Source organism: Drosophila subobscura, chromosome E (genome assembly GCF_008121235.1).
Source record: "Drosophila subobscura isolate 14011-0131.10 chromosome E, UCBerk_Dsub_1.0, whole genome shotgun sequence".
Taxonomy (NCBI): domain Eukaryota; kingdom Metazoa; phylum Arthropoda; class Insecta; order Diptera; family Drosophilidae; genus Drosophila; species Drosophila subobscura.
This window is the reverse complement of record NC_048531.1, coordinates 15,481,272-15,494,244: the sequence shown is the minus strand read 5'-3', so window position 1 is coordinate 15,494,244 and position 12,973 is coordinate 15,481,272. Positions and strand designations below refer to the sequence as shown.

General features: G+C 47.1%; 2 protein-coding genes across 9 annotated transcripts; one reads left to right on the top strand and one right to left on the bottom strand.

Moving 5' to 3' along the window:
- The first annotated feature begins 6,065 nt into the window (after positions 1-6,065).
- Positions 6,066-10,408, top strand: LOC117890310 (flocculation protein FLO11). Of its 8 annotated transcripts, none has more exons than XM_034795091.1 (9): positions 6,066-6,327; positions 7,723-7,958; positions 8,022-8,371; positions 8,435-8,680; positions 8,742-8,907; positions 9,324-9,422; positions 9,555-9,893; positions 10,006-10,080; positions 10,136-10,408. In XM_034795091.1, the coding sequence occupies exons 2-9, from the start codon at positions 7,736-7,738 to the stop codon at positions 10,309-10,311; spliced, it is 1,674 nt and encodes a 557-aa protein (XP_034650982.1). In that variant the 5' UTR covers positions 6,066-6,327; positions 7,723-7,735; the 3' UTR covers positions 10,312-10,408. The 8 variants fall into 8 exon arrangements, with proteins under 8 accessions (XP_034650982.1, XP_034650981.1, XP_034650983.1 ...); XM_034795090.1 differs by having other exon boundaries at positions 6,067-6,327; positions 9,321-9,422; XM_034795092.1 differs by having other exon boundaries at positions 6,068-6,327; positions 9,321-9,422; positions 9,555-9,820; positions 10,136-10,277.
- LOC117890311 (probable cytochrome P450 12b2, mitochondrial) lies at positions 10,392-12,525 on the bottom strand. The gene is made up of 6 exons (XM_034795098.1): positions 12,328-12,525; positions 12,078-12,201; positions 11,774-12,020; positions 11,595-11,711; positions 11,109-11,535; positions 10,392-11,048 (listed from the first exon to the last, which is right to left on the bottom strand). Exons 1-6 carry the CDS (start codon positions 12,427-12,429, stop codon positions 10,437-10,439), a joined length of 1,629 nt encoding a protein of 542 aa, XP_034650989.1. The 5' UTR covers positions 12,430-12,525; the 3' UTR covers positions 10,392-10,436.
- Between the last annotated feature and the right edge of the window lie 448 nt (positions 12,526-12,973).

Here is a 12,973-nt window from a genome sequence, read left to right as displayed (position 1 = left end):
TGGCTATGGTCAGATTAAACCCGAAGTTAGACAATGTAGCTTGAAGTCAGGGGCTAACACTTTGCAATTGTAATCTGATTATGAACGAACTTCTACTGACTTTTTTCACAGACTCCAGGGAATTGTGCGTGTGCCGGAAAGCGCGGCGAAACCGAGCGAACTGCACTGTAGCAGTGCCCCTAGAAGACTGCTTCGGTTTCAGTTTCGGTTACTGCCTCTGTTTGTGGCACTGTTCTCTGGTGCTTTTCCTGCCCCTCTTTCACCATTTCGCATGCTGAAACTTTTGCTCTCCTTTGGCATTTGTTATTGTTAACGATGGCGCACACGGACATGGTTTTTGCTACATTGTAAATGCGAGTGTGTGTGTGTGTGGCATTGAATGGAGAGGGTGAGTGGGTGGGTGGGTCGTTGAGTGGGTGGTTATGTGGGTCGGCCACCATGGCTAAGGCGGCGGCATTGCCCTTTTGCATTATTAATGCGCTGCGATGCTGGCGAGTTGATGCTGCATCTCGTGTTATATCCCTTCGGATCTCTCACAAATTGGAAAAGCATCCCAACGATGGCGTCATAAAATGCAAATGTATATGTCACTATAGCCATATTTAAGGATGTGTGTGTGTGTGTGTATGTTAGTAGGTGGGTAAAGCCGCAAAGCTTTACGCGGCCCAAAAAAGAGCTTTGCATTTTGAGTGTTTTTTCTCTTGTTTTTGGTTGCTGGCAAGTTTATGGAGAGCATTTTATGCACTTTTGCTTTAATGAATGAAATGGAAGTAATTGCATATACAATGCCAGAGGGAGATAGCCATAAAGAGAGAGAGAGGGATAGTAACGATCTCCTTTGGGCTTAAACAACTGACAAGGACACAACCCACAACCTTTTGCCCATGGCACTTGTGCAACCAAACGAATCCCTTGCATATCATTTTAATTAATTTAATGTAAGCCCGAGTACGGATCTGAAAACTGCAGATGGCGGGCCCAACCGCATTTCCCGCCCCGCTGTGGCGAGGTGTGGCCCATTACCACACCCAAAGAAGTACAAGAACAATAATTCGGAGTGTTTTGGGGGCTGTGCCCGCGGGGCACGACATGACTGGCACATAATACCCCCCGGAGCACTTAAGTGTTGCATATTTGCCAACCATCAATTTCCCCATACACCTCACATATGTTTCATCAACTTTTTGTTGGTCTTTTGCCCACCAATTCTCTCTCACGCCATCCTTGAATAGAAGTTGGGCTGTGCCTAATAGTTGGGACGTCAGTGTGGCTGATTGTGTACGTGAAAAGCGTTGCATACTTCTCGGCGGGACCTACTTCTGCAGCTCTCCTTTGTCTTTTACTTTCCCTCTTCTATTAAATAAATTCAGTTTAAGTTTTCCTTTGCCACTCTCGTGGCAATGCAATTAGTAAACTTTTGTGCTCGCCCTCCACAACTTTCTGACGATAAATGTGAGAGTGCAAAAGACAATTTTCTTTCAAAATTATCACATATAAGCCATGAGGCAGGCCGTTACCAAAAGTCCAAGAATCACTTTCTGTTGGCCTAATGATACCAGTGTCGGGCACGTGCATTTGCCACGAGCCAAACGCGTTTTTATAGCTGAACTCCTAAAATTGTACTTCCCTTATGGGGTGATGGTAAATGGGGGCTCGCTGCGCTGAGCCAGCAAATATCTTTAATGCCATATCATGCACGATTCTATAGAGAAAATTGGTCAGGCTAATCGCGTAACATGGAATGTAACATTGGGCATCAATTATGGATTGGGCCGAAGGACAAACACACACGAACTGTGTTTTATTTCAACGAACTTTAGTCAATAAATCAAGCTCGAGGCCAATCATCAATTATTTAGACATGGGTCAGCAAGTGTCATATACTGCTGGCACTGTCGCACTTTCTATATTTCCACCTCCCTCTCTCTCTCTCTCTCTCGTTCTCTTCGCTCACCTGTTGACATTCTTGGCTGTTCTATTTCCGTGCGACAAGCTAAAGTGTGTCCTTTACCTCTCCTTCTTCCGCCAGCTGCAGCTCGCCTTCACTCACTTTGTCAGCCCTTTGTGTGCCTCAAGTCTGTTGCTTGCTGTTTGGCTTATTGGCCCTTTGCAATGTGACGTCATTGCTGACTGGCTGTCCACCCGCAGCTGCCCACCCTAGACCTAACTGAAGTTGGCGTCATGCTGGTTGTCTGGCACCCCCGGACAGCGGCGGAGCCCTTCTTCGGTTGCTGCTAGCGTGGCCCGACTGTAGTTTGCTGTGCCTGGAACTCTCATGTTTACTCAACACGCAACGAACCGCAACCGAACGCAGGTCTGCCCGACCTTATCACAGTCCCCATGTTTAATCGTTTGTCGTGGTTTTGGGTCTAGCGCCACGAGGAGTTCTGCATACCCCAATGAGGTGAGAATAAACAATTTCATTCTATTCCCATGGTTGTGTTTAACCAACAAAAAGAAACGATTATTCAGCTGCGACCAAGACGCGTTTACACTGTACGCCATATGGATCAGTCATTCATAATTAGCACATTTCGATGCCAGGCCTGTCGCGCCCCAAGTTGCTGTCGGATAAACGCCTCAAAGAAAACAACTAAGGGGGAATTCGAAGGGGAAATTCTTCGTTCCCCCAACAGGTCTTTGGCTAAATGATTTTCTTTCGATTTGCTTGCAACTTTGAATAATTCATGAAAATACTTTTCGACATGTACGAGCAAGTAAGACGTTCATTTGTGTGTACATTTTGTGTATGTTTTTTTGCCATCGGCCCCCAGATGTTGATTTTGGATGTTGTTTTTTGTTTACTGCCTCCCTTGACTGAATTATGTATGGATTATTCATGCGAATTTTCAGACTATTCCTTCAAACTCTTGAAAATGCAGGAAAATTGCAGGGCCATACTGGGCCTGGGAAGGGGCGAAATAGTATGTGTGGCAGGTTGTTGGCGGATACTTCGTGTTTATAGCGCGTATACGCAGTGATAAATGCCGGCTTCAGACTGCTCTTTCATTAAGTCTCGGGCCAACGATCAAATTAAAGGGAATTACGCTTTACTACTGATGACCAGGCTTACGCTGATGCCTCATAAGAGACTGTAAAGCAGGGATTACCGGCTGTATGAGTGTGCGGGTGTTTGTGTGTGTGTTTTTTGGGCGGTTGGTGGGTTAGCCTGGTGGCTCGGGTGGCATGGTTGACGGGGTGGCAATAAGAGTCCTACAATAATGTGCTGCCCCGAAGCTTTCGTTTTAATTAACTGGGTTACCTTTCTGCCGTTGCCGTACACTTTTTGGGGTCAAGTAATTACAAGTTGCTGGCAAACAAGAGAAGGAATGGGACAACCGCCATGTCAGCGAGTGTTGCAGCAAGTGGAAACTGTCACTGCAGTGGGAAAGACGCACTCCCGTGTCCTTGCCAAAAATGAAGGCGTACATTCAAGAACTCTGCCCTAACTTCATTCCCAGCTGCGTGTGAGCCAATTTTCCCCTTCAATTTATGGCTTTTCAGTTCTGTGTGCAAGCATTTAATGCCTGGCAATTTGCAGATGGGCGGCTGCCATTTCAATCAAGAAATGTACAAAACAGCGGGGTACGGAGACACAGGGACGGGGAGGTAGATGTCTCGTGGCCCCCAATGGCGACAGTTGGCTCCCCATCTCTCTCGGTGGTCTGCCTTCACAGCCAAGATGTTGATTTCTCAAATGGCCGCATAAATAGGGGTGGAATTAGAATGGGGGGGAGGGTGAGGTAGCATAGGAGAAGAGCGCGAAATGAGCGCCAAGCGATAATTAAAAACAATATCAGGCAAAATAGCACGCGACATCTAGACAGAAGAGAACAGAGCAGAACAGAGCAGAAGCAGGGCAAGCAATGTGTTGGCCAGTCACTTAGCCATGCCAACTGCCATGTCTGCGTGTCTATATATACATATGCATACATGTATGTGTGTATGTGTGTGTTTGTTTGTGTAAACCGGAAGCGCAGCGGCATGCAAAGACGCCATAACTGCCATGACGAACAGCAGCAATGGGCCAAGCGAGTGGCCGCGCGTATTTTTTCGCTCACAACCTGTGCGTGCAGGGGTCAGAGGCTAGCCCGTTGGCTGAGCGGGCGCCAAAATCATAGCAAGGTGTGGCAGAAAACTAAAGCAGATATGTACCAAAAATATTAATTGTGCAGGAAAAACTATAACAAGGTTCTCTCTGTTCTCTTGGGTAACAGATTTATTGCTCGCTTACATTTTGTGTACATGTAACCATGGAAAATGTATTTGTATCTAATGGAAACCATTCGTTGCGGTCACTGAAGAGAATTAGAAAGAGCACATAGATCTTCGCTTGAGGGTAGCTCTTTGAAGTCTGCAACTATTTATGTATGTGTGTCCCACCTCCCCTTTCGCTTTGTCATCTGGCAACAAAGAATGAGCAGTCCCTTGTTGTACTTTTAAGGGCAAAACAGCTCTATTAACTCTTTTCATTTCATTGCAGAAATACCACCCGCAAATAATCTCAAACCCCCCTCGGTTGTGGGGGCCCAATTTATGCGCAAACTAATTTAGACAAAGCCGCACTCAGGCCGCATAAAAATAGCACGGGCAAATTGGGCTGTGCCTGTGCTGGCTCAGCAGTTGGAGTGGCGCCTCAGTGGCACAGCCAGCAGCAGCATTGTGGCAGCATCAAAGGGAGTCACGTTGGGGCCCAAAGGATGAGGGATAACTGATTGTGTACGTGTGTATGTTTGTGTGTGTAGGGTTTAGAAAGTGGAGCTGCTTAAAAATATAACCAACAGCAGCTGTCACGGTGCTGCCGCCGTTTGAAAGCCTCGCATTCCCGCTACCTTGAAGGCCAGGTGGCAAGTCAGTTGTGCAGCACCCCACACTGCCCTCTGCAATGTAGTCAAATGATGGCTTATCAATAGGTTGAGCAACACTTACACATCCTGTCACATCCGTGCCAGAGAGCGGCTTGGAGAGGGAGTCAACCAGAGTGTGTGTGTTTGAGGGTGCTCGACGGTGGTGTTTGTGAGGTCACCAAGGCAAATGCATTAAATTGTTGGGGCCACAGACGTCGCGTCCTTCGCTGCTCGCTGGCTCGGGTATCTCTTCAGGTTTCTCATCGCATTTAGGAATTTCATTGGCTTGCTCCTGCTCCTCCCCCTCCTTTTCCGTAGCCTATTTTTCTATGGTAGGGCCTGGTTATGCTTTCAATGGTGTTTCCCTTTGCGGTTTGGCCAAATTTGCTTCTACAACACTGCACTGCACTCGATTAAACTTTTTCTTTTTAAGCACACACGCAAGATGAATGGTCCGGTTGGGGGTGCCTGCGAGGTCGTTCCAGGACTCTGCGTACGGAATGGGGGAACACTCTTTTACAGAACGCGCGTTTGCTTTCACTGAATGGCGCGTCCGCGACGTCGTTGCTCCATCCGAATTTGTGGAGAGATTTTGCGCAAATGAGTGCATGGCGAGAGCTTTTGGACGCTAGGGCTGTGAAAGCTTTCGCCTGAGCGCCTGGGTGAGTAGTTTGTGGAGATGGAGGGAAGGCACAGTCAGAGAGGAACTCTGGCCCTTCAAATAGGATAAACAAGCAAAAGGTAAACACTAATGTCAACAACTTGATTACTTGTTAAAGCGGAGCTTTTACATATTGATAAATAGCCAAGGAATTTTGAAGCAGTTATTAATACAATTAGTTAAATTAAAACATGCTTCACACTATCGATATGCCTATGCCGCAAAAGCATAGTTCAGTACAAAAATATGTATGCCAACGAGTGCGTAGGGAGAGAGCGGGAGAGAGCAGGTAGATCACACTCTCCGCCAAAAGATAACGCGAATTAGCTTGAGCCGAACATGAAGCCGAGGCTGGGCTGATCAAAGTTCGATTTACATAGGGTGGTGCATTGTCGCTGTGTATTACTCTTTCTCTCTCTCAGCATGTCTGCAGTCACACGCGCAAAACATATTCTAGGCCGTCGTGAGAGCGCGCTCTCACCTTTCATCCACAGACCTTGTGCCGATCCCTCGGCAGCACTGCGTCGAACGGAGCGCCAGCGCAAACGATTCCATCACCGTTTGCTCAATCACTCGGGAGTTTTTCAGCCGCATGGGACTTGCGCTCGTTGGCCATCATCAGACTGGATGCAGATTGGGAAAGTGTTCTCCAAAGTGATTTTTGTGCTGTTATTCAATTACATCCCCAATTAAAAATCAACAATAATTTTGTGAATACTGAAGACTTGCGGCTGGTTCGAAAGTCTCTTCCATAGTACTGCGAGAAAACAAAAGTTTCAAGAGGGACTTCAGCAGAGGCAGAAAGAAAGAAAAAGACCGGTAAGTAGAGTCATGCTGTAGTCGGCCTCTGCGCTTTGTCCGCTGCTCCTCCGTGCGCCATTGCGCGGAAACTACCGTTATCAGTGTGTAGGCGGGGTCAACGTCGCAGTTAGTTTTTGCGCCTTGCACTTTATATGTACTTTCGCTGCAGTTCGTCGCTCTATCTCTCAGTCCTCCTCGTACTCTAACTCCAACTCCTCTCTGCACTGCGCCAACGTCTTCGGCACATCTTTTGAAATCGCGTTACACTGTACAGCACAGTTCTGGACTTTACGTACGTGTGCTCTGAGCGTACATATGTACATACATATGTATGTATGTATTTGATTTTTTTTTTGCATTTTCGATACACTTTGATCCCTCGAAACAAATTTTGATAATTTTATTATTTTTGCTGTTTGATTGTACTTTCGCGTACTTTCTGGGCGATGCAATAAGCGCTATAAATACATATAAAATAAATCAATGTGATGCTTGTGAATTGTATTTTATTGACCGGATTTCTTTCATATACAAATTAATAAGATTACTTACCATGAATGATTGGATACAAAGAAAAGCATAATTTGTAAAGTAATTACAAAGAAATCAGCTAAAAGAACATGATGGAAGCACGTGGGATTATCATTTAATATTATGATTATATTATAATAATAATCTTAAATGTATGTTCATAAGTCCTGGAATACTTCCTCTTAATCATATAAGTATGTACAATGTGTATGTGTATTGATCTATTGATAACCTAGAACATTATCAGAACTACTCATAACCTCCCACACCATCACTTCGAGACATCTTCCCAAACATGTCTCACGACCGCAATCGGTGCTAGAAACTATTAATGGCGATTCCATCTGCTCCCAAGCGGAATCGTACAAAGTTCAGATTTTCTAATTTTATAATACTTAATTTGTTTTGATTTGTATTATTTTTTCGTACTTTTTTGTTGCTTTTGCTCATTTTTTGTCGTTAGTCATAAAGTAATCGTAATATATGTACATACTTAGCTCTAATATAAGTTTCGCTAGACGGCTGCAACAAATATGCTAACGCGGTGCTCAAAAGTGAAAAAGTGCGATGTGCCGATGTGGAGCGATAAGCGGATCCACTTTCAGTTCCACGGACACACGACAGAACTGTCTCAAGTCTAGTGTTAGAAATCCGGGGCATAAGGTATTCGGGTTGCTTGGCTTTTAATCACGCGGAACGAAGGCGATATCACTGCCCGATTTGTACCTTAACGATCCTATAGTAATTAGCTAAAATCTGTTGCGCCATAAAATGGAATATACACACATATGTATGTATGTATGTATGTATGCCATGTAATGGCGAATAATCAGAACAAAAAGTAAAAGTTAATAAAATAAAATGTATATAAATCACACGCAGTCGTAACATCAACATGGCGCAGGAGACAGAGGCAGCCGCGGGAGTCAAGAGTCAGCCCCGAGACCATATCGACGAGGATGAAGTCACCGAACTGCAGCGGCCACGCAGCTTTTACGACGGAGTGCGAGAGCAGGCCGAGCGCTTTGCCAGCACGCGCCTAGGCCAGTTCATGATCGAACGCGGGGATCGAGCGCTTCGCATGATCGAGGACACGGCCAAGTGGAGTCTGCCGCAGGGTAAGAAGCGAGTGCTGCTGATAGAATTCCTCAATAACTTTTCCCTCAATTAAAAATTCGCAGAAAAGTCTGCTGATCCCTTGCAACGTCCGCTGCCCTGGGGTCCGTTCCTGTTGCTGATCATTATGCTGCGTCTCACTCGCATGTGGTTGTCGGTGGGCGCATTGATGATCGGCAACAGCCCCATTTCCCCCTCGGATATGGTGTACTTCATTCAGACCAGACGCCGGAAGTTGCGGGCCATTCGAGTGCACGGCCTTAAGGTGATGCGACAGCGACAGCAGGAAGTCTCCTACGGCAGTGGCAAGGGCTTGACCCAAAAGCTAACCCAGTGGTTTTCCCGGGCAATGTGCCGGCCTGGCGTTCAGAGGGCCAACAGCGGGCGACTCTTTCAGGTGCGCAACATGGAGCAGGTGAGTGCTTAAAACATTCCACAGAAAGAGGAAGAAGAAACCAAGTGCCATCTCCATTCGCAGACTACACAAACCAGTCCGGCTGTGATGAAGCGTCCGCGTGAGGAAGAGGCGAACACTGAGGCAGATGCCGATCACAACCTTACCATCGATCAGATGCTGGCCAAATACGCCCAGGAGAACTCGGAAGATGACTCTGACTTCGTGCCCAATCCGGATGAAGAGGAGGAAAGCAGCGACGGCACCAGCTCCGAGTCCAACACCAGCGAGGAGATCAGCAGCGACGAGGCAAACGAAAATGCCGTTCAGGTGGGATGTCACATACCCATTGCCAAGTTCTAGATTGTACTTTACATTTGACTTTTCCCAGGCCACTAAAAAGCCTCCAACTCTGGTGGTGGAAAACGGTGTACACAAGGCGGAGCCCAACGAGAGAAAAGACAAGGAGATGGAGATGGCAAAGGAAAATGACAAGGGAAAGCTGAGCGCCACGACAACGAGCAACGGCGGCCAGAACAAGGAGCAGGCGGAAGTTGGTAATGGACATTGAACTGTTATTAAGACGCTCGTGCGTAGCCCCCTAAGTCTAGGTTAACACCAGTATCGAATATCGATTAAGCGTAGATGAAACTGAACTTGAAACGTTGTCATGAAATACAATACAATAACGATACCAATACACAATACTCCCGAGATCGATTCAGTCATTGCAAGTGCCAGATCTGAGCGGATCTCCAAGTAGATCTTTGCCATATCCATCTTCCATCCATCCATCAATCCATCCAACCATCCATCCGTCATTCAGTCCAGCTTTGCAGCCCACGAAAATTCCAAATTTACCTTAAGCGTTTTGTGAGTTTGGCTTTGACCTTCCGTTAGCTTCCTGATTCCCTGACCTCGTATCTCTCTTTCTCTCTCTCTCTCCCTCGTCAATGAATGATTCTTCCAGCAGGTGGGGCCAGGCTGGAGGAGGACAAGTGGAAGTCCTCGCCGGGACACATGAGCGCTGCCATGACGAAAATGCAATTCTACAACAACACGGCAGCTGCAGGTAACTCACGAGCTACTCGCTCCCCCTTGATCGTACTTGCCACCGAGTTGATCGCGTGCTCCCAATTAACATTTTAACGTTAGTATTTTGTCTCTGCTTCTGTTACTCCGTGCATGTGTTCAAAACCAACAGCCAGCACTGAAGCTGCAGCTCCATCTGAAACCGAAAACGAACCCGAACCAGAACCCGAAAACGAACCAGAACCCGAACCCGAATCCGATCCCACACCTGATCCTAAATCCCAGTCCCACGACGAGTCAGACGATGACGGCAGCAGCACGAGCAGCGGAAAAACCGGATGCACAGTCTATCAAAGAGAAATTGCATCCGCAGAGACGACCCAGCCAGATACCCAAACCGAACAGACCAGCGAAGTGGCTGCCACACTAACTACCCAAGTATCCAACTATCCCACAATCGACACACTAACTCCAGCTACCTCTTCCGAAGATATATTCTATAGTCCAATCGGTTGGTCCCTCGCAATTATCCACAAATTTGCATGCTTCTTTTTCTATATTTATATATTTATCTTTATGTTTGTATACAATTATATTAACTGTAAATGTTGTTGCCGTTACAGGTTCACCCACCTTATTCAATACCAGCCTAGGAACTCAAGCTCTGCTGAAGAGTGCCAGCATTCAATCTGTCTTGGGTAGGGATTCTGTTCTCTTCTGCCTATGCCCTAACTAATTTGTTTCTTTGATCAGCACACTCCACTCCCACCTTGGAGCTGGAAGATGTACCCCCTGAGCCAGCCTCCCATCAGCCGGAATCCGAGTTGCCGCCTTCTCAGCAGAAGCAGCCACATCAGCAGCCACAACAGCAGCAGCAGCGACAGAATAACTATTCCCACCAACGCTATCGCGGACGTAACCGACGCTAGGCGATGGCGCATCCTATCCTACCTATATACATTTCCTACTTTTTTACATTCCCATATTGTTAGTGAATACTGCGAGTAAATCTCTGAACTCAAACGACAGTCTGTACTTGAGCATAGGCATGATATCACAAGGATTCGCCAACACGTTCGACTGGCTCGAGCTTGAAGCGGATGTCGCCGCAGGGCGACAGGATAATGGTGCTCTCGTACTGCAGAGCAGTATCGGGCAGCCAGCTGATGTGGTAGCTACGCAGCAGGCGCACCATGAGCGTCTCTATCTCCAGCTCGGCTATACGCTTCCCGATGCAGGTGCGCGGTCCAAAGCCAAAGGGCAGGTACACAAACGGATTGCGGGTGCGGGCCTCTGGACAGGCCTTGACATCGGCAGCCATGTCTGACTTGAGCCAACGCTCGGGCATAAAGTCGGCACTCTGGGCAAAGTACTCGTCGCTGTTGGATAACTCCAGGACGCCCATTAGGACGCCCGTGCCACGAGGCACTTGGTAGCCAGAGAGCACCAGATCTTTGGTTGTGATGCGAAAGTTTCCAGGTGTGATTGAGGTGATGCGTAGTCCCTCCTTGATGCAGGCCCGCAAATAAGGCATGTTCTTGGTGGTCTCGTCAGTCAGCGAGGCCTTGGCATCGGGCAGGATGCGAAGCAGCTCACGGCGCAGCTGCTCTTGTTTATCGGGATTGCGCGCCAAGTGATAGAGAATCGTAACAAAGGCAGAAGAGGTCTGGAAAGATTCGAACTTTGTCATTACAAAATCTTTACAGAGAGAATGCATTCCACCAACCGTATCGATTCCGGCCATCAGCATGTCCATGACCATCACAACGGCCACCTGCTTGTTCAGGGCCAACAACTGTTCCAAGACGCATTTGGTCTTGCGGCCATCATCGATCTCGAAGCGTTGAATGGCCTCTTCGATGTAGTTGGTGGTGATCTCTGTGATGTCGTCGTATGTCTTGAGGAACCGCTTGAAGCCCCGTGTCTTGTAGTAGGGCCAGATCGAGGGTTGCACATCGTACTGGAAACTGTAGTTGAAGAAATCGCTCATATGCCCGGCCAGGAGCGCGGCATTCGGATCCGGTTGATCGCTGAGCAGACCCATGCGCGTGTTTAAGGCCACAAAGCTAATGGACTCAAAGGCCCAATTCTTCAGCTGATCATGAAAATCAGCCTGTAGCAAGTGGGTTTCCGGATCTCTCTGGCTTTCCAGTCTGAAAAAAGAGTTGAACGCTACATAAGATACTTTAAACTTTTCGGCGACTCTTTGTACTTGTCAATGAACTCCTTTGCTATCTGATCCAGCTGCGGCAGATTCTGTCGGACATTCTGGACTTTCATGAGCACCGGATTCACCTTGTTGCGGATGTCTGCCCAGGCCTTGCCCTGTCTTTAAATGGATACAATGAAAGCAAATGATCCACAAGTCTAATGGACTTTCTTCAGACTCACTCTGATACCAGGCCACCGATGCCACCAAACACATCCGGTCGCTTCACCTTGCGGTAGTAGCTGAAGCTCTCCAGACCGATGCGTATGGGCCAAACGCCCTCATTGCGGTAGGTCAGCTCAAAGTCCTCTGGATTATATGTGAAGACAACATCTGCCTTGCCCATCAACCCGGGCAAGCGATAGATATCCCCGTACATCTCCCTGAGGCGACGGTTCATCTGAATGAGGTTTGTGTTGTGCAGCTTGCCTGTGGGGGAATAATAACTTATAGAGAAAGGTGTAAATGGTATATTTTTAGTCTTACCGCCTGGCAAAAAGTAGGACAGCATGCGAAAACCATTGGGTCCGGGTAGCTCCCCATAAGGCCTCGCCTGCTGCCATCTCTCATCGGTACGCGGCGGCGACGTATCCAGCAGTTCCAAGTGGGTCTGTTCATGGGAAAAGTTTACAGCGTTGTTTGTAAACAAAATATGCTCTCCGAAAGCTCGCCAAGCTTTCGCTTTCATTCTTTATCTATCGCTCTGTCAGGCTGTCTCGCTCGCTCGCCCACTCACCTGCTGACCAAGTGTCGCACCCAGTGACAGGTTTCTGGCATTAAACAGCTGATTGGCTGAACTTTGGCGCCGCACTGTTTTCATAGTAGTTTTCCACATCATTAGACAGACACATTAAACGAGTACAACTAGTTAATAAAAGTTATGGTCCAATAAATAAAGTAGATACAAATGTAACTAAAACGTGGAGCAACCCGTTCCCAAACAGGCGACAATTGAAACTGAATCACAGGCCAAGCGACAAACTTACTTATTATACTTAGATTGAGCTTTCTCTCTGTCAATTTGTTTGCTGCCAGTGAAAGCTTTTCATACCCAATAAACGTAAATGTGGCGGGTATATATGTACTTTCGAAGAATGAATAACGATATGTGAACCCAATAGTTTGATTAAGATTCTGGTCGAACGCGCACTTGAGCGGCAGCGGTGTATACTTTGGAGTCAAATGTATTTAGTTGGGCCCATTGTTCAAGTCTGTTACATGAAAGCTTGTTGCTGCCCGTCAATTCTCGTAAGCTTGTCATGTACATTGTAGAATATAAAAGTCTTCAGTTGCCGTTACATGTAAATTTGTCAATTGGAAGGCTAAAAAGTTGCAAGTTTCAACTGTCAGGATGCGGCCGCCCAACTATATCCCGCCGAATA